The following is a 21,101-nucleotide window of genomic DNA, read 5'->3' as shown; positions in this document are numbered from 1 at the left end:
ACTAGTTACAGTATAATGAATGACCTAGTTAGTTACTAGTTATAGATACAGTATAATGAATGACCTAGGTAGTTACTAGTTATAGATACAGTATAATGAATCACCTAGGTAGTTACTAGTTACAGTATAATGAATGACCTAGGTAGTTACTAGTTATAGCTACAGTATAATGAATGCCCTAGTAGTTGCTAGTTACTGGCTACAGTATAATGAATGACCTAGGTAGTTACTAGTTATAGATACAGTATAATGAATGACCTAGGTAGTTACTAGTTATAGATACAGTATAATGAATGACCTAATAGTTGCTAGTTACAGTATAATGAATGACCTAGTTAGTTACTAGTTATAGCTACAGTATAATTAATAACCTAGTAGGTACTAGTTATAGATACAGTATAATGAATGACCTGGTAGTTACTAATTATAGCTACAGTATTTGGAATGACCTAGTAGGTACTAGTTATAGATACAGTATAATGAATGACCTAGGTAGTTACTAGTTATAGATACAGTATAATGAATGACCTAGTTAGTTACTAGTTACAGTATAATGAATGACCTAGGTAGTTACTAGTTATAGATACAGTATAATGAATGACCTAGTAGTTACTAGTTACAGTATAATGAATGACCTAGGTAGTTACTAGTTATAGCTACAGTATAATGAATGACCTAGTAGGTACTAGTTATAGATACAGTATAATGAATGACCTGGTAGTTACTAATTATAGCTACAGTATTTGGAATGACCTAGTAGGTACTAGTTATAGATACAGTATAATGAATGACCTAGGTAGTTACTAGTTATAGATACAGTATAATGAATGACCTACTTAGTTACTAGTTATACAGTATAATGAATGACCTACTTAGTTACTAGTTATAGATACAGTATAATGAATGACCTAGGTAGTTACTAGTTATAGCTACAGTATAATGAATGACCTAGGTAGTTACAAGTTATAGATACAGTATAATGAATGACCTAGGTAGTTACTAGTTATAGATACAGTATAATGAATGACCTAGTAGGTACTAGTTATAGATACAGTATAATGAATGACCTGGGTAGTTACTAGTTACTGGCTACAGTATAATGAATGACCTAGGTAGTTACTAGTTATAGATACAGTATAATGAATGACCTAGGTAGTTACTAGTTATAGCTACAGTATAATGAATGACCAAGGTAGTTACTAGTTATAGATACAGTATAATGAATGACCTAGGTAGTTACTAGTTATAGATACAGTATAATGAATGACCTAGGTAGTTACTAGTTACTCGCTACAGTATAATGACCTAGTATTTACTAGTTATAGTTACAGTATAATGAATGACCTAGGTAGTTACTAGTTATAGCTACAGTATAATGAATGACCAAGGTAGTTACTAGTTATAGATACAGTATAATGAATGACCTAGGTAGTTACTAGTTATAGATACAGTATAATGAATGACCTAGGTAGTTACTAGTTACTCGCTACAGTATAATGACCTAGTATTTACTAGTTATAGTTACAGTATAATGAATGACCTAGGTAGTTACTAGTTACAGTATAATGAATGACCTAGTTAGTTACTAGTTATAGCTACAGTATAATTAATAACCTAGTAGGTACTAGTTATAGATACAGTATAATGAATGACCTGGTAGTTACTAATTATAGCTACAGTATTTGGAATGACCTAGTAGGTACTAGTTATAGATACAGTATAATGAATGACCTAGGTAGTTACTAGTTATAGATACAGTATAATGAATGACCTACTTAGTTACTAGTTATACAGTATAATGAATGACCTACTTAGTTACTAGTTATAGATACAGTATAATGAATGACTTAGGTAGTTACTAGTTATAGCTACAGTATAATGAATGACCTAGGTAGTTACTAGTTATAGATACAGTATAATGAATGACCTAGGTAGTTACTAGTTATAGATACAGTATAATGAATGACCTAGTAGGTACTAGTTATAGATACAGTATAATGAATGACCTGGGTAGTTACTAGATACTGGCTACAGTATAATAAATGACCTAGGTAGTTACTAGTTATAGATACAGTATAATGAATGACCTAGGTAGTTACTAGTTATAGCTACAGTATAATGAATGACCAAGGTAGTTACTAGTTATAGATACAGTATAATGAATGACCTAGGTAGTTACTAGTTATAGATACAGTATAATGAATGACCTAGGTAGTTACTAGTTACTCGCTACAGTATAATGACCTAGTATTTACTAGTTATAGTTACAGTATAATGAATGACCTAGGTAGTTACTAGTTAAAGATACAGTATAATGAATGACCTAGTAGTTACTAGTTACAGTATAATGAATGACCTAGGTAGTTACTAGTTATAGATACAGTATAATGAATGACCTAGTAGTTACTAGTTAAAGTATAATGAATGACCTAGTTAGTTACTAGTAATAGATACAGTATAATGAATGACCTAGGTAGTTACTAGTTATAGATACAGTATAATTAATGACCTAGGTAGTTACTAGTTATAGATAAAATATAATGAATGACCTAGTAGTTACTAGTTACAGAATAATGAATGACCTAGGTAGTTACTAGTTATAGATACAGTATAATGAATGACCTAGTTAGTTACTAGTTACAGTATAATGAATGACCTAGTTAGTTACTAGTTATAGATACAGTATAATGAATGACCTAGTAGTTACTAGTTACAGTATAATGAATGACCTAGTTCGTTACTAGTTATAGCTACAGTATAATTAATAACCTAGTAGGTACTAGTTATAGATACAGTATAATGAATGACCTGGTAGTTACTAATTATAGCTACAGTATTTGGAATGACCTACTAGGTACTAGTTATAGATACAGTATAATGAATGACCTAGGTAGTTACTAGTTATAGTTACAGTATAATGAATGACCTAGATAGTTACTAGTTATAGATACAGTATAATGAATGACCTAGTTAGTTACTAGTTACAGAATAATGAATGACCTAGGTAGTTACTAGTTATAGATACAGTATAATGAATGACCTAGTAGTTACAGTATAATGAATGACCTAGTTAGTTACTAGTTATAGATACAGTATAATGAATGACCTAGGTAGTTACTAGTTATAGATACAGTATAATGAATCACCTAGGTAGTTACTAGTTACAGCATAATGAATGACCTAGGTAGTTACTAGTTATAGCTACAGTATAATGAATGACCTAGGTAGTTACTAGTTATAGCTACAGTATAATTAATAACCTAGTAGGTACTAGTTATAGATACAGTATAATGAATGAACTGGTAGTTACTAATTATAGCTACAGTATTTGGAATGACCTAGTAGGTACTAGTTATAGATACAGTATAATGAATGACCTAGTAGTTACTAGTTACAGTATAATGAATGACCTAGTTAGTTACTACTTATAGATACAGTATAATGAATGACCTAGGTAGTTACTAGTTATAGATACAGTATAATGAATCACCTAGGTAGGTCCTAGTTACAGCATAATGAATGACCTAGGTAGTTACTAGTTATAGCTACAGTATAATGAATGCCCTCGTAGTTGCTAGTTACTGGCTACAGTATAATGAATGACCTAGGTAGTTACTAGTTATAGATACAGTATAATGAATGACCTAGGTAGTTACTAGTTATAGATACAGTATAATGAATGACCTAATAGTTGCTAGTTACAGTATAATGAATGACCTAGGTAGTTATTTGTTATAGCTACAGTATAATGAATGCCCTAGTAGTTGCTAGTTACTGGCTACAGTATAATGAATGACCTAGGTAGTTACTAGTTATAGTTACAGTATAATGAATGACCTAGGTAGTTACTAGTTACAGCTACAGTATAATGAATGCCCTAGTAGTTGCTAGTTACTGGCTACAGTATAATGAATGACCTAGGTAGTTACTAGTTATAGATACAGTATAATGAATGCACTAGTAGTTACTAGTTACTGGCTACAGTATAATGAATCACCTAGGTAGTTACTAGTTATAGATACAGTATAATGAATGACCTAGGTAGTTACTAGTTATAGATACAGTGTAATGAATGACCTAGGTAGTTACTAGTTATAGCTACAGTATAATGGATGATCTAGGTAGTTACTAGTTATAGTTACAGTATAATGAATGACCAAGGTAGTTACTAGTTATAGACACTAGTTATAGCTACAGTATAATGAATGACCTAGGTAGTTACTAGTTATAGCTACAGTATAATGAATGACCTAGTAGGTACTAGTTATAGATACAGTATAATGAATGACCTAGGTAGTTACTAGTTATGGATACAGTATAATGAATGACCTAGGTAGTTACTAGTTATAGCTACAGTATAATGAATGGCCTAGGTAATTATTAGTTATAGCTACAGTATAATGAATGACCTAGGTAGTTACTAGTTATAGCTACAGTATAATGAATGGCCTAGGTAGTTACTAGTTACTGGCTACAGTATAACGAATGACCTACACTACCGTTCAAAAGTTTGGGGCCACTTAAAAATGTACTTGTTTGTTTAAAGAAAAGCACATTTTTTGTCCATTAAAATAACATCAAATTGATCAGAAATACAGTGTAGACATTGTTAATGTTGTAAATGACTATTGTAGCTGGAAATTGCAGATTGTTAATGGAATATCTACATAGGCGTACAGAGGCCCATTATCAGCAAACATCACTCCTGTTTTCCAATGGCACGTTGTGTTTGCTTATCCAAGTTTATCATTTTAAGAGGCTAATTGATCATTAGAAAACCATTTTGCAATTATGTTAGCACAGCTGAAAACTGTTGTTCTGATTAAAGAAGCAATAAAACTATAATGAATGACCTAGGTAGTTACTAGTTATAGCTACAGTATAATGAATGACCTAGGTAGTTACTAGTTATAGCTACAGTATAATGAATGCCCTAGTAGTTGCTAGTTACTGGCTACAGTGTAATGAATGACCTAGGTAGTTACTAGTTATAGATACAGTATAATGAATGACCTAGGTAGTTACTAGTTATAGATACAGTATAATGAATGCACTAGTAGTTACTAGTTACTGGCTACAGTATAATGAATCACCTAGGTAGTTACTAGTTATAGATACAGTATAATGAATGACCTAGGTAGTTACTAGTTATAGATACAGTGTAATGAATGACCTAGGTAGTTACTAGTTATAGCTACAGTATAATGAATGACCTAGGTAGTTACTAGTTATAGTTACAGTATAATGAATGACCTAGGTAGTTACTAGTTATAGATACTAGTTATAGCTACAGTATAATGAATGACCTAGGAAGTTACTAGTTATAGATACAGTATAATGAATGACCTAGGTAGTTACTAGTTATAGCTACAGTATAATGAATGACCTAGTAGGTACTAGTTATAGATACAGTATAATGAATGAACTAGTAGTTACTAGTTACTGGCTACAGTATAATGAATGACCTAGGTAGTTACTAGTTATAGATACAGTATAATGAATGACCTAGGTAGTTACTAGTTATAGATACAGTGTAATGACTGACCTAGGTAGTTACTAGTTATAGCTACAGTATAATGAATGACCTAGGTAGTTACTAGTTATAGTTACAGTATAATGAATGACCTAGGTAGTTACTAGTTATAGATACTAGTTCTAGCTACAGTATAATGAATGACCCAGATAGTTACTAGTTATAGCTACAGTATAATGAATGACCTAGTAGGTACTAGTTATAGATACAGTATAATGAATGACCTAGGTAGTTACTAGTTATAGCTACAGTATAATGAATGGCCTAGGTAGTTACTAGTTACTGGCTACAGTATAACGAATGACCTACACTACCGTTCAAAAGTTTGGGGCCACTTAAAAATGTACTTGTTTGTTTAAAGAAAAGCACATTTTTGTCCATTAAAATAACATCAAATTGATCAGAAATACAGTGTAGACATTGTTAATGTTGTAAATGACTATTGTAGCTGGAAATTGCAGATTGTTAATGGAATATCTACATAGGCGTACAGAGGCCCATTATCAGCAACCATCACTCCTGTTTTCCAATGGCACGTTGTGTTTGCTTATCCAAGTTTATCATTTTAAGAGGCTAATTGATCATTAGAAAACCATTTTGCAATTATGTTAGCACAGCTGAAAACTGTTGTTCTGATTAAAGAAGCAATAAAACTATAATGAATGACCTAGGTAGTTACTAGTTATAGCTACAGTATAATGAATGACCTAGGTAGTTACTAGTTATAGCTACAGTATAATGAATGCCCTAGTAGTTGCTAGTTACTGGCTACAGTATAATGAATGACCTAGGTAGTTACTAGTTATAGATACAGTATAATGAATGACCTAGGTAGTTACTAGTTATAGATACAGTATAATGAATGCACTAGTAGTTACTAGTTACTGGCTACAGTATAATGAATCACCTAGGTAGTTACTAGTTATAGATACAGTATAATGAATGACCTAGGTAGTTACTAGTTATAGATACAGTGTAATGAATGACCTAGGTAGTTACTAGTTATAGCTACAGTATAATGAATGACCTAGGTAGTTACTAGTTATAGTTACAGTATAATGAATGACCTAGGTAGTTAATATTATAGATACTAGTTATAGCTACAGTATAATGAATGACCTAGGAAGTTACTAGTTATAGATACAGTATAATGAATGACCTAGGTAGTTACTAGTTATAGCTACAGTATAATGAATGGCCTAGGTAATTATTAGTTATAGCTACAGCATAATGAATGACCTAGGTAGTTACAAGTTATAGCTACAGTATAATGAATGGCCTAGGTAGTTACTAGTTACTGGCTACAGTATAACGAATGACCTACACTACCGTTCAAAAGTTTGGGGCCACTTAAAAATGTACTTGTTTGTTTAAAGAAAAGCACATTTTTTTGTCCATCAAAATAACATCAAATTGATCAGAAATACAGTGTAGACATTGTTAATGTTGTAAATGACTATTGTAGCTGGAAATTGCAGATTGTTAATGGAATATCTACATAGTCGTACAGAGGCCCATTATCAGCAAACATCACTCCTGTTTTCCAATGGCACGTTGTGTTTGCTTATCCAAGTTTATCATTTTAAGAGGCTAATTGATCATTAGAAAACCATTTTGCAATTATGTTAGCACAGCTGAAAACTGTTGTTCTGATTAAAGAAGCAATAAAACTATAATGAATGACCTAGGTAGTTACTAGTTATAGCTACAGTATAATGAATGACCTAGGTAGTTACTAGTTATAGCTACAGTATAATGAATGCCCTAGTAGTTGCTAGTTACTGGCTACAGTGTAATGAATGACCTAGGTAGTTACTAGTTATAGATACAGTATAATGAATGACCTAGGTAGTTACTAGTTATAGATACAGTATAATGAATGCACTAGTAGTTACTAGTTACTGGCTACAGTATAATGAATCACCTAGGTAGTTACTAGTTATAGATACAGTATAATGAATGACCTAGGTAGTTACTAGTTATAGATACAGTGTAATGAATGACCTAGGTAGTTACTAGTTATAGCTACAGTATAATGAATGACCTAGGTAGTTACTAGTTATAGTTACAGTATAATGAATGACCTAGGTAGTTACTAGTTATAGATACTAGTTATAGCTACAGTATAATGAATGACCTAGGAAGTTACTAGTTATAGATACAGTATAATGAATGACCTAGGTAGTTACTAGTTATAGCTACAGTATAATGAATGCCCTAGTAGTTGCTAGTTACTGGCTACAGTATAATGAATGACCTAGGTAGTTACTAGTTATAGTTACAGTATAATGAATGACCTAGGTAGTTACTAGTTATAGATACAGTATAATTAATGACCTAGGTAGTTACTAGTTATAGATACAGTATAATGAATGCACTAGTAGTTACTAGTTACTGGCTACAGTATAATGAATGACCTAGGTAGTTACTAGTTATAGATACAGTATAATGAATGACCTAGGTAGTTACTAGTTATAGATACAGTGTAATGAATGACCTAGGTAGTTACTAGTTATAGCTACAGTATAATGAATGACCTAGGTAGTTACTAGTTATAGTTACAGTATAATGAATGACCTAGGTAGTTACTAGTTATAGATACTAGTTATAGCTACAGTATAATGAATGACCTAGGTAGTTACTAGTTATAGCTACAGTATAATGAATGACCTAGTAGGTACTAGTTATAGATACAGTATAATGAATGACCTAGGTAGTTACTAGTTATAGCTACAGTATAATGAATGGCCTAGGTAGTTACTAGTTACTGGCTACAGTATAACGAATGACCTACACTACCGTTCAAAAGTTTGGGGCCACTTAAAAATGTATTTGTTTGTTTAAAGAAAAGCACATTTTTTGTCCATTAAAATAACATCAAATTGATCAGAAATACAGTGTAGACATTGTTAATGTTGTAAATGACTATTGTAGCTGGAAATTGCAGATTGTTAATGGAATATCTACATAGGCGTACAGAGGCCCATTATCAGCAACCATCACTCCTGTTTTCCAATGGCACGTTGTGTTTGCTTATCCAAGTTTATCATTTTAAGAGGCTAATTGATCATTAGAAAACCATTTTGCAATTATGTTAGCACAGCTGAAAACTGTTGTTCTGATTAAAGAAGCAATAAAACTATAATGAATGACCTAGGTAGTTACTAGTTATAGCTACAGTATAATGAATGACCTAGGTAGTTACTAGTTATAGCTACAGTATAATGAATGCCCTAGTAGTTGCTAGTTACTGGCTACAGTATAATGAATGACCTAGGTAGTTACTAGTTATAGATACAGTATAATGAATGACCTAGGTAGTTACTAGTTATAGATACAGTATAATGAATGCACTAGTAGTTACTAGTTACTGGCTACAGTATAATGAATCACCTAGGTAGTTACTAGTTATAGATACAGTATAATGAATGACCTAGGTAGTTACTAGTTATAGATACAGTGTAATGAATGACCTAGGTAGTTACTAGTTATAGCTACAGTATAATGAATGACCTAGGTAGTTACTAGTTATAGTTACAGTATAATGAATGACCTAGGTAGTTACTAGTTATAGATACTAGTTATAGCTACAGTATAATGAATGACCTAGGAAGTTACTAGTTATAGATACAGTATAATGAATGACCTAGGTAGTTACTAGTTATAGCTACAGTATAATGAATGGCCTAGGTAATTATTAGTTATAGCTACAGTATAATGAATGACCTAGGTAGTTACTAGTTATAGCTACAGTATTATAAATGGCCTAGGTAGTTACTAGTTACTGGCTACAGTATAACGAATGACCTACACTACCTTTCAAAAGTTTGGGGCCACTTAAAAATGTACTTGTTTGTTTAAAGAAAAGCACATTTTTTGTCCATCAAAATAACATCAAATTGATCAGAAATACAGTGTAGACATTGTTAATGTTGTAAATGACTATTGTAGCTGGAAATTGCAGATTGTTAATGGAATATCTACATAGGCGTACAGAGGCCCATTATCAGCAACCATCACTCCTGTTTTCCAATGGCACGTTGTGTTTGCTTATCCAAGTTTATCATTTTAAGAGGCTAATTGATCATTAGAAAGCCATTTTGCAATTATGTTAGCACAGCTGAAAACTGTTGTTCTGATTAAATAAGCAATAAAACTATAATGAATGACCTAGGTAGTTACTAGTTATAGCTACAGTATAATGAATGACCTAGGTAGTTACTAGTTATAGCTACAGTATAATGAATGCCCTAGTAGTTGCTAGTTACTGGCTACAGTATAATGAATGACCTAGGTAGTTACTAGTTATAGTTACAGTATAATGAATGACCTAGGTAGTTACTAGTTATAGATACAGTATAATGAATGACCTAGGTAGTTACTAGTTATAGATACAGTATAATGAATGCACTAGTAGTTACTAGTTACTGGCTACAGTATAATGAATGACCTAGGTAGTTACTAGTTATAGATACAGTATAATGAATGACCTAGGTAGTTACTAGTTATAGATACAGTGTAATGAATGACCTAGGTAGTTACTAGTTATAGCTACAGTATAATGAATGACCTAGGTAGTTACTAGTTATAGTTACAGTATAATGAATGACCTAGGTAGTTACTAGTTATAGATACTAGTTATAGCTACAGTATAATGAATGACCTAGGTAGTTACTAGTTATAGCTACAGTATAATGAATGACCTAGTAGGTACTAGTTATAGATACAGTATAATGAATGACCTAGGTAGTTACTAGTTATAGATACAGTATAATGAATGACCTAGGTAGTTACTAGTTATAGCTACAGTATAATGAATGGCCTAGGTAATTACTAGTTATAGCTACAGTATAATGAATGACCCAGGTAGTTACTAGTTATAGCTACAGTATAATGAATGGCCTAGGTAGTTACTAGTTACTGGCTACAGTATAACGAATGACCTACACTACCGTTCAAAAGTTTGGGGCCACTTAAAAATGTATTTGTTTGTTTAAAGAAAAGCACATTTTTTGTCCATTAAAATAACATCAAATTGATCAGAAATACAGTGTAGACATTGTTAATGTTGTAAATGACTATTGTAGCTGGAAATTGCAGATTGTTAATGGAATATCTACATAGTCGTACAGAGGCCCATTATCAGCAAACATCACTCCTGTTTTCCAATGGCACGTTGTGTTTGCTTATCCAAGTTTATCATTTTAAGAGGCTAATTGATCATTAGAAAACCATTTTGCAATTATGTTAGCACAGCTGAAAACTGTTGTTCTGATTAAAGAAGCAATAAAACTGTCCTTCTTTAGACTAGTTGAGTATTTGGAGCATCAGCATTTGTGGGTTCGATTACAGGCTCAAAATGGCCAGAAACAAAGTACTTTCTTCTGAAACTCATCAGTCTATTCTTGTTCTGAGAAATGAAGGCTATTCCATGTGAGAAATTGCCAAGAAACTGAAGATCTCGTACAACGCTGTGTACTACTCTCTTCACAGAACAGCACAAACTGGCTCTAACCAGAATAGAAAGAAGAGTGGGAGGCCCCGGTGCACAACTGAGCAAGAGGACAAGGACATTATTATTATTTGACCATGCTGGTCATTTATGAACATTTGAACATCTTGGCCATGTGCTGTTATAATCTCCACCCGGCACAGCCAGAAGAGGACTGGCCACCCCTCATAGCCTGGTTCCTCTCTAGGTTTCTTCCTAGGTTATGGCCTTTCTAGGGAGTTTTTCCTAGCCACAGTGCTTCTACACCGGCATTGCTTACTGTTTGGAGTTTTAGGCTGGGTTTCTGTACAGCACTTTGAGATATCAGCTGATGTAAGAAGGGCTATATAAACAAATTTGATTTGATTTGATTAGAGTGTCTTGTTTGAGAAACAGACGCCTCACAAGTCCTCAACTGGTAGCTTCATTAAATAGTACCCACAAAACACCAGTCTCAACGTCAACAGTGAAGAGGCGACTCGGGGATGCTGGCCTTCTAGGCAGAGTTGCAAAGAAAAAGCCATATCTCAGACTGGCCAATAAAACATAAAAGATTAAGATGGGCAAAAGAACACAGACACTGGACAGAGGAACTCTGCCTAGAAGGCCAGCATCCCGGAGTCGCCTCTTCACCGTTGAGACTGCCTTGTTGATAGGGTTGTTAAGCCAGTGGCATGTCGTTAGTAAAGATTGAAAAAAAAAGCTAGGGGCCTAAACAGCTACCCTGGGGAATTCCATTATCGATCATAGTCCAGCAGACTATGATCGATTATGTCAAAAGCCACACTGAAATCTAACAAAACAGCCCCCACAATTTCTCTCAACCAATCATCAGTAATTAGCTGTGCTTGTTGAACGTCGTTCCCTATTAGCGTGCTGAAAGTCTGTTGTCAATTTGTTTACTGTGAAATAGCATTGTATCTGGTCAAACACCATTTTTTTCCAGAAGTCTACTAAGGGTTGGTAACAGGCTGATTGTGTGTTTGTTGTGTGTGTGTTGTGTGTGTCCTACGCTCCCCAGTGTGTGTGTGTTGTGTGTGTCCTACGCTCCCCAGTGTGTGTGTGTGTGTGTGTGTGTGTGTGTGTGTGTGTGTGTGTGTGTGTGTGTGTGTGTGTGTGTGTGTGTGTGTGTGTGTGTGTGTGTGTGTGTGTGTGTGTGTGTGTGTGTGTGTGTGTGTGTGTGTGTGTGTGTGTGTGTCCTACGCTCCCCAGTGTGCGTCTCACCCGTTCTTTGTAGTAGAATGATGATATGGAGACGTGGTCCTTGTCCGTGTGGGTGGGGCTGCCGCTGTACAGCCTCAGAGAGCTCTGAGACTCACTACGCATCTTCATAGGAGTCAGGACACCACTGTGGTATGCAGACAGGGCCGACAGAGACCTGGGGACCCACAGAGGCAGGTTAACAAGGACCCCACTGTGGTACGGAGACAGGGCCGACAGGGACCTGGGGACCCACAGAGGCAGGTTAACAAGGACCCCACTGTTGTATAGGAGACAGGGCCGACAGGGACCTGGGGACCCACAGAGGCAGGTTAACAAGGACCCCACTGTGGTATAGGAGACAGGGCCGACAGGGACCTGGGGACCCACAGAGACAGGTTAACAAGGACCCCACTGTGGTACGGAGACAGGGCCGACAGGGACCTGGGGACCCACAGAGGCAGGTTAACAAGGACCCCACTGTGGTACGGAGACAGGGCCGACAGGGACCTGGGGACCCACAGAGGCAGGTTAACAAGGACCCCACTGTGGTACGGAGACAGGGCCGACAGGGACCTGGGGGACCCACAGAGGCAGGTTAACAAGGACCCCACTGTGGTACGGAGACAGGGCCGACAGGGACCTGGGGACCCACAGAGACAGGTTAACAAGGACCCCACTGTGGTACGGAGACATGGCCGACAGGGACCTGGGGATCCACAGAGGCAGGTTAACAAGGACCCCACTGTGGTACGGAGACAGGGCCGACAGGGACCTGGGGACCCACAGAGACAGGTTAACAAGGACCCCACTGTGGTACGGAGACATGGCCGACAGGGACCTGGGGACCCACAGAGGCAGGTTAACAAGGACCCCACTGTGGTACGGAGACAGGGCCGACAGGGACCTGGGGGACACACAGAGGCAGGTTAACAAGGACCCCACTGTGGTACGGAGACAGGGCCGACAGGGACCTGGGGGACCCACAGATAACAGGTCAACACACACACACACACAACAAGTCAACATACACAGATAACAGGTCAACACACACATATGAATGAGTGCAGCAGTATAAAGTGTACCTGGGTGTGGGTTCAGTGGGTGGTACAGAGCGATGCATAGTGATGGGTCGTGTGAAGTACACCAAACAGCCGGTGCCACAGAAGCGAGCCCCGGAGGTACGAGGGAAGGGGATGTTGGCATCCTGGTAGGAGCCGTAGGTGTTGGTGACCCGGGGGAAGGCTGGCAGAGCAGGGGTCACGGGGTTAGACAGGACGTACGGGTTGGCAGCACTACCATCCTCCTGGGTCTACGGAGCGAGAACAGAGAATACATACTGTTATGGGACAGCGCCTCGTATCTCGCTGGGGCAGCCCCTCGTATCCCGCTGGGGCAGCCCCTCGTATCCCGCTGGGGCTGCCCGTCGTATCTCGCTGGGGCTGCCCTCGTATCCCGCTGGGGCTGCCCCTCGTATCTCGCTGGGGCAAGCCCCTCGTATCCCGCTGAGGCTGCCCCTCGTATCCCGCTGGGGCTGCCCCTCGTATCCCGCTGGGGCTGCCCCTCGTATCTCGCTGGGGCAAGCCCCTCGTATCCCGCTGGGGCTGCCCCTCGTATCTCGCTGGGGCAGCCCCTCGTATCCCGCTGGGACTGCCCCTCGTATCTCGCTGGGGCAAGCCCCTCGTATCCCGCTGAGGCTGCCCCTCTTATCCCGCTGGGGCAGCCCCTCGTATCCCGCTGGGGCAGCCCCTCGTATCCCGCTGGGGCAGCCCCTCGTATCCCGCTGGGGCAGCCCCTCGTATCCCGCTGGGGCAGCCCCTCGTATCCCGCTGAGGCTGCCCCTCGTATCCCGCTGAGGCTGCCCCTCGTATCCCGCTGAGGCTGCCCCTCGTATCCTCGTATCCCGCTGGTCTTGCCCTCGTATCCCGCTGGGGCTGCCCCTCGTATCCCGCTGGGGCTGCCCCTCGTATCCCGCTGGGACAGCCCCTCGTATCCCGCTCGGGCTGCCTCTCGTATCCCGCTGGGGCGGCCCCTCGTATCCCGCTGGGGCGGCCCCTCGTATCCCGCTGAGGCTGCCCCTCGTATCCCGCTGAGGCTGCCCCTCGTATCCTCGTATCCCGCTGGTCTTGCCCCTCGTATCTCGCTGGGGCAGCCCCTCGTATCCCGCTGGGACTGCCCCTCGTATCCCGCTGGGGCAAGCCCCTCGTATCTCGCTGGGGCAAGCCCCTCGTATCCCGCTGAGGCTGCCCCTCGTATCCCGGAGGCGCCCCTCGTATCCCGCTGGGGCAGCCCCTCGTATCCCGCTGGGGCAGCCCCTCGTATCCCGCTGGGGCAGCCCCTCGTATCCCGCTGGGGCAGCCCCTCGTATCCCATTGGGGCAGCCCCTCGTATCCCGCTGAGGCTGCCCCTCATATCCCGCTGGGGCAGCCTCTCGTATCCCGCTGAGGCTGCCCCTCGTATCCCGCTGAGGCTGCCCCTCGTATCCCGCTGAGGCTGCCCCTCGTATCCTCGTATCCCGCTGGTCTTGCCCCTCGTATCCCGCTGGGGCTGCCCCTCGTATCCCGCTGGGACAGCCCCTCGTATCCCGCTCGGGCTGCCTCTCGTATCCCGCTGGGGCGGCCCCTCGTATCCCGCTGGGGCGGCCCCTCGTATCCCGCTGAGGCTGCCCCTCGTATCCCGCTGAGGCTGCCCCTCGTATCCTCGTATCCCGCTGGTCTTGCCCCTCGTATCCCGCTGGGGCTGCCCCTCGTATCCCGCTGGGACAGCCCCTCGTATCCCGCTGGGACAGCCCCTCGTATCCCGCTGGGGCTGCCTCTCGTATCCCGCTGGGGCTGCCTCTCGTATCCCGCTGGGGCGGCCCCTCGTATCCCGCTGGGGCGGCCCCTCGTATCCCGCTGGGGCGGCCCCTCGTATCCCGCTGGGGCGGCCCCTCGTATCCCGCTGGGGCGGCCCCTCGTATCCCGCTGGGGCGGCCCTTCGTATCCCGCTGGGGCGGCCCCTCGTATCCCGCTGGGGCGGCCCCTCGTATCTCGCTGGGGCTGCCCCTCGTATCTCGCTGAGGCTGCCCCTCGTATCCAGCTGAGGCTGCCCCTCGTATCCCGCTGAGGCTGCCCCTCGTATCCCGCTGGGGTAGCCCCTCGTATCCCGCTGGGGCAGCCCCTCGTATCCCGCTGGGACAGCCCCTCGTATCCCGCTGGGGCTGCCTCTCGTATCCCGCTGGGGCGGCCCCTCGTATCTCGCTGGGGCGGCCCCTCGTATCTCGCTGGGGCAGCCCCTCGTATCTCGCTGGGGCAGCCCCTCGTATCTCGCTGGGGCTGCCCCTCGTATCTCGCTGGGGCAGCCCCTCGTAAGACTAGAAGAGGCCTTCAGATGGCAGTAGCCAATAGGCTGAACCCTGACAGTTTTAGACAGTAGCCAATAGGCTGAACCCTGACAGTTTTAGACAGTAGCCAATAGGCTGAACCCTGACAGTTTTAGACAGTAGCCAATAGGCGGAACCCTGACAGTTTTAGACAGTAGCCAATAGGCTGAACCCTGACAGTTATAGACAGTAGCCAATAGGCTGAACCCTGACAGTTTTAGACAGTAGCCAATCGGCTGAACCCTGACAGTTTTAGACAGTAGCCAATAGGCTGATCCCTTACAGTTTTAGACAGTAGCCAATAGGCTAAACCCTGACAGTTTTAAGACAGTAGCCAATAGGCTGAACCCTGACAGTTTTAAGACAGTAGCCAATAGGCTGAACCCTGACAGTTTTAGACAGTAGCCAATAGGCTGAACCCTTACAGTTTTAGACAGTAGCCAATAGGCTGAACCCTGACCGTTTTAGACAGTAGCCAATAGGCTGAACCCTTACAGTTTTAGACAGTAGCCAATAGGCTGAACCCTGACCGTTTTAGACAGTAGCCAATAGGCTGAACCCTTACAGTTTTAGACAGTAGCCAATAGGCTGAACCCTTACAGTTTTAGACAGTAGCTAATAGGCTGAACCCTGACCGTTTTAGACAGTAGCCAATAGGCTGAACCCTTACAGTTTTAGACAGTAGCCAATAGGCTGAACCCTGACCGTTTTAGACAGTAGCCAATAGGCTGAACCCTTACAGTTATAGACAGTAGCCAATAGGCTGAACCCTGACAGTTTTAGACAGTAGCCAATAGGCTGGACCCTTACAGTTATAGACAGTAGCCAATAGGTTATTGTGGCTATTGGGGCATAGTGTAGGTCTACAAACAAGTCCCACAACATTTTCACATGGAAATAGCTTTTGATTTATATGATATAGTCTACAGTAGTCTATATGAGGTGTTCAAGCCTACAGTAGTCTATATGAGGTGTTCAGGCCTACAGTAGTCTATATGAGGTGTTCAGGCCTACAGTAGTCTATATGAGGTGTTCAGGCCTACAGTAGTCTATATGAGGTGATCAGGTCTACAGTAGTCTATATGAGGTGTTCAGGCCTACAGTAGTCTATATGAGGTGTTCAGGCCTACAGTAGTCTATATGAGGTGTTCAGGCCTACAGTAGTCTATATGAGGTGTTCAGTGAAGGCCTACAGTAGTCTATATGAGGTGTTCAGGCCTACAGTAGTCTATATGAGGTGTTCAGTGAAGGCCTACAGTAGTCTATATGAGGTGTTCAGGTCTACAGTAGTCTATATGAGGTGTTCAGTGAAGGCCTAACTAATGATAAAACATGGATCTATACAGTGTAAACTAATGATTAAACTAATGATAAAACATGGATCTATACAGTGTAAACTAATGATAAAACATGGATCTATACAGTGTAAACTAATGATAAAACATGGATCTATACCGTGTAAACTAATGATAAAACATGGATCTATACAGTGTAAACTAATGATAAAACATGGATCTATACAGTGTAAACTAATGATAAAACATGGATCTATATAGTGTAAACTAATGATAAAACATGGATCTATATAGTGTAAACTAATGATAAAACATGGATCTATACAGTGTAAACTAATGATAAAACATGGATCTATACAGTGTAAACTAATGATAAAACATGGATCTATACAGTGTAAACTAATGATAAAACATGGATCTATACAGTGTAAACTAATGATAAAACATGGATCTATACAGTGTAAACTAATGATAAAACATGGATCTATATAGTGTAAACTAATGATAAAACATGGATCTATATAGTGTAAACTAATGATAAAACATGGATCTATACAGTGTAAACTAATGGGACGAACTCAGTGCAGTTCAATCTCTTGCATCTCTGTGCAGGAGGTGCACGGCCATGCACGAGGGCAGCTTAGAGGGAACATTGTCCACGAGTGTCCTTGTGTCCAAGAACCTCGAAATGTTTGAATCCTTGTTGATGTGATGTGATTTTGTGTATTTAAAATGTCTCACCATGTAGGACTCCAGACAGGACACTAGCTGTCTAACACAGGGCTCCAGACAGTTCTGATTCCTCTTGACCTTCTGCAGTGACGTGTCTGTCAGGATCTACACAGAGGAGATACGACCGTGAGGAGAGAGAGGGACACACACACACACACGATACAGGAACACACACACACACACGATACAGGCACACACACACACACACACACACACACACACACACGATACAGGCACACACACACACACACGCACACACACACACACGATACAGGGACACACACACACACACAATACAGGCACACACACACACACACGATACAGGCGCACACACACACACACGATACAGTCACACACACACACACGCACACGCACACGCACACGCACACACACACACACACAGGGTTACCTTCTGTATCTTGGTCCTCATGGCGGTGGGGATGGTGGTAGGGGAGATGAACTGGAAGGACGGAGCAGCGTTGTTGGGGTAGTGGGAAGGGAACTTCACCACCAGGTGGACCTGGTTGGTCCCGAACAGGGCCGACACCACACAGCTACGGTTCACCGCATCCATCTGGAGGCCCGAACAATCACACCACAGAACCGCGTCGGTACGACGTAGAACAATCACACCACAGGACCGTGTTGGTACGACGTAGAACAATCACACCACAGAACCGCATCGGTACAATGTAGAACAATCACACCACAGAACCGCATTGGTACGACGTAGAACAATCACACCACAGAACCGCGTTGGTACAATGTAGAAAAATCACACCACAGAACCGCATTGGTACGACGTAGAACAATCACACCACAGAACCGCATCAGTACGACGTAGAGCAATCACACCACAGAACCGCATTGGTACAACGTAGAACAATCACACCACAGAACCGCATTGGTACTACGTAGAACAATCACACCACAGAACCGCATCGGTACTACGTAGAACAATCACACCACAGAACCACATCGGTATTACGTAGAACAATCACACCACAGAACCGCATCGGTATTACATAGAACAATCACACCACAGAACCGCATTGGTACAATGTAGAACAATCACACCACAGAACCGCGTTGGTACGACGTAGAACAATCACACCACAGACTGCGTTGGTACGACGTAGAACAATCACACCACAGAACTGCGTTGGTACTATGTAGAACAATCACACCACAGAACCGCATCGGTACTATGTAGAACAATCACACCACAGAACCGCATCGGTAGAATGTAGAACAATCACACCACAGAACCGCATTGGTACTACGTAGAACAATCACACCACAGAACCGCATCGGTACGATGTAGAACAATCACACCACAGAACCTCATAGGTACGACGTAGAACAATCACACCACAGAACCGCATCGGTACGACGTAGAACAATCACACCACAGAACCGCGTCGGTACGACATAGAACAATCACACCACAGAACCGCGTCGGTACGATGTAGAACAATCACACCACAGAACCGCGTCGGTACGACGTAGAACAATCACACCACAAAACCGCGTCGGTACGACATAGAACAATCACACCACAGAACCGCATCGGTACGATGTAGAACAATCACACCACAGGACCGCGTTGGTACGACGTAGAACAATCACACCACAGAACCGCATCGGTACAATGTAGAACAATCACACCACAGAACCGCATTGGTACGACGTAGAACAATCACACCACAGAACCGCGTCGGTACGACATAGAACAATCACACCACAGAACCGCGTCGGTACAACATAGAACAATCACATCACAGAAACGCGTCGGTACGACGTAGAACAATCACACCACAGAACCGCGTCGGTACGACGTAGAACAATCACACCACAGAACCACGTCGGTACGACATAGAACAATCACACCACAGAACCGCATTGGTACGACGTAGAACAATCACACCACAGAACCGCATTGGTACGATGTAGAACAATCACACCACAGAACCGCATTGGTACGATGTAGAACAATCACACCACAGAACCGCATAATAAAGGGAGATGTAGTTCTATAGAACAGGCCACCATAATAAAGGGAGATGTAGTTCTATTGAACAGGCCACCATAATAAGAAAAGACCACCATAATAAAGGGAGATGTAGTTCTATAGAACAGACCACCATAATAAAGGGAGATGTAGTTCTATAGAACAGACCACCATAATAAAGGGAGATGTAGTTCTATTGAACAGACCACCATAATAAAGGGAGATGTAGTTCTATTGAACAGACCACCATAATAAAGCCATTCTAACGGTATGAAGGGTGTAGGGGTCCGTCGAGCTACACTGTCATAAAGCCTACATAACAATGTCATAAGATGTCGTAAGACTGACACAGCAGATGTCATTAGGAGTCATAACCCGTTTTAAATAACTGATACAGCAGACGTCATTATGAGTTATAAACTGTCATAAGAGGAGTGACATAGCATCATCAGGAGTTACAAGCAGTCATAAGACTATCCTAGGAGATGTCATCAGGAGTTATAAGCAGTCATAAGACTATCCTAGGAGATGTCATCAGGAGTTATAAGCAGTCATAAGACTATCATAGTAGACGTCATTAGGAGTTATAAGCAGTCATAAGACTATCCTAGGAGACAAAATCAGGAGTTACAAGCAGTCATAAGACTATCATAAGAGATGTCAAAAGGAGTTATAAGCAGTCATAAGACTATCATAGGAGACGTCATTAGGAGTTATAAGCAGTCATAAGACTATTCTAGGAGACGTCATCAGGAGATACAAGCAGTCATAAGACTATCCTAGGAGATGTCATCAGGAGTTATAAGCAGTCATAAGACTATCCTAGGAGATGTCATCAGGAGTTATAAGCAGTCATAAGACTATCCTAGGAGACGTCATCAGGAGTTATAAGCAGTCATAAGACTATCCTAGGAGACGTCATCAGGAGTTACAAGCAGTCATAACACTATCACAGGAGATGTCATAAGGAGTTATAAGCAGTCATACGACTATCACGGGAGAGGTCATTAGGAGTTATAAGCTCACCTCGACGTTGACGTTCCTGATCTGCAGGTTGACCAAAGAGAACTCCTGTTGCAGTGTCTGGGGCAGAGCAGAGGGGTCATGTCGACCACCGGAGGTCAGAGAACCAGCCTGGTCTGTGAGCGAGAGAGACAACACTTATTCCTCTGTTCTACTGTAGTCAGGTCTACACATTCCTCTGTTCTACTGTAGTCAGGTCTATACATTCCTGTGTTCTACTGTAGTCAGGTCTATATATTCCTCTGTTCTACTGTAGTCAGGTCTATACATTCCTCTGTTCTACTGTAGTCAGGTCTATACATTCCTCTGTTCTACTGTAGTCAGGTCTATACATTCCTCTGTTCTACTGTAGTCAGGTCTACACATTCCTCTTTTCTACTGTAGTCAGGTCTACACATTCCTCTGTTCTACTGTAGTCAGGTCTATACATTCCTCTGTTCTACTGTAGTCAGGTC

The 21,101-nt window shown here is 41.4% G+C and overlaps 1 protein-coding gene across 4 annotated transcripts in view; it reads right to left on the bottom strand.

Moving 5' to 3' along the window:
- The window catches only part of wdr59 (WD repeat domain 59), a 98,153-nt gene that overhangs the window by 60,346 nt on the left and 16,706 nt on the right, over positions 1 to 21,101 (bottom strand). For all 4 annotated transcript variants that reach the window (XM_045689783.1, XM_045689785.1, XM_045689786.1 and 1 more), the window contains exons 13-17: positions 20,650 to 20,762; positions 18,022 to 18,186; positions 17,622 to 17,717; positions 13,310 to 13,536; positions 12,249 to 12,402 (exon numbers count right to left, since the gene is read on the bottom strand). In XM_045689783.1, coding sequence (XP_045545739.1) covers positions 12,249 to 12,402; positions 13,310 to 13,536; positions 17,622 to 17,717; positions 18,022 to 18,186; positions 20,650 to 20,762 — 755 coding nt within the window. The remainder of the gene's footprint in view (positions 1 to 12,248; positions 12,403 to 13,309; positions 13,537 to 17,621; positions 17,718 to 18,021; positions 18,187 to 20,649; positions 20,763 to 21,101) is intronic.

This window comes from Salmo salar, chromosome ssa11 (genome assembly GCF_905237065.1).
Source record: "Salmo salar chromosome ssa11, Ssal_v3.1, whole genome shotgun sequence".
Taxonomy (NCBI): Eukaryota; Metazoa; Chordata; class Actinopteri; order Salmoniformes; family Salmonidae; genus Salmo; species Salmo salar.
This window is presented reverse-complemented; position numbering and strand designations above follow the sequence as displayed.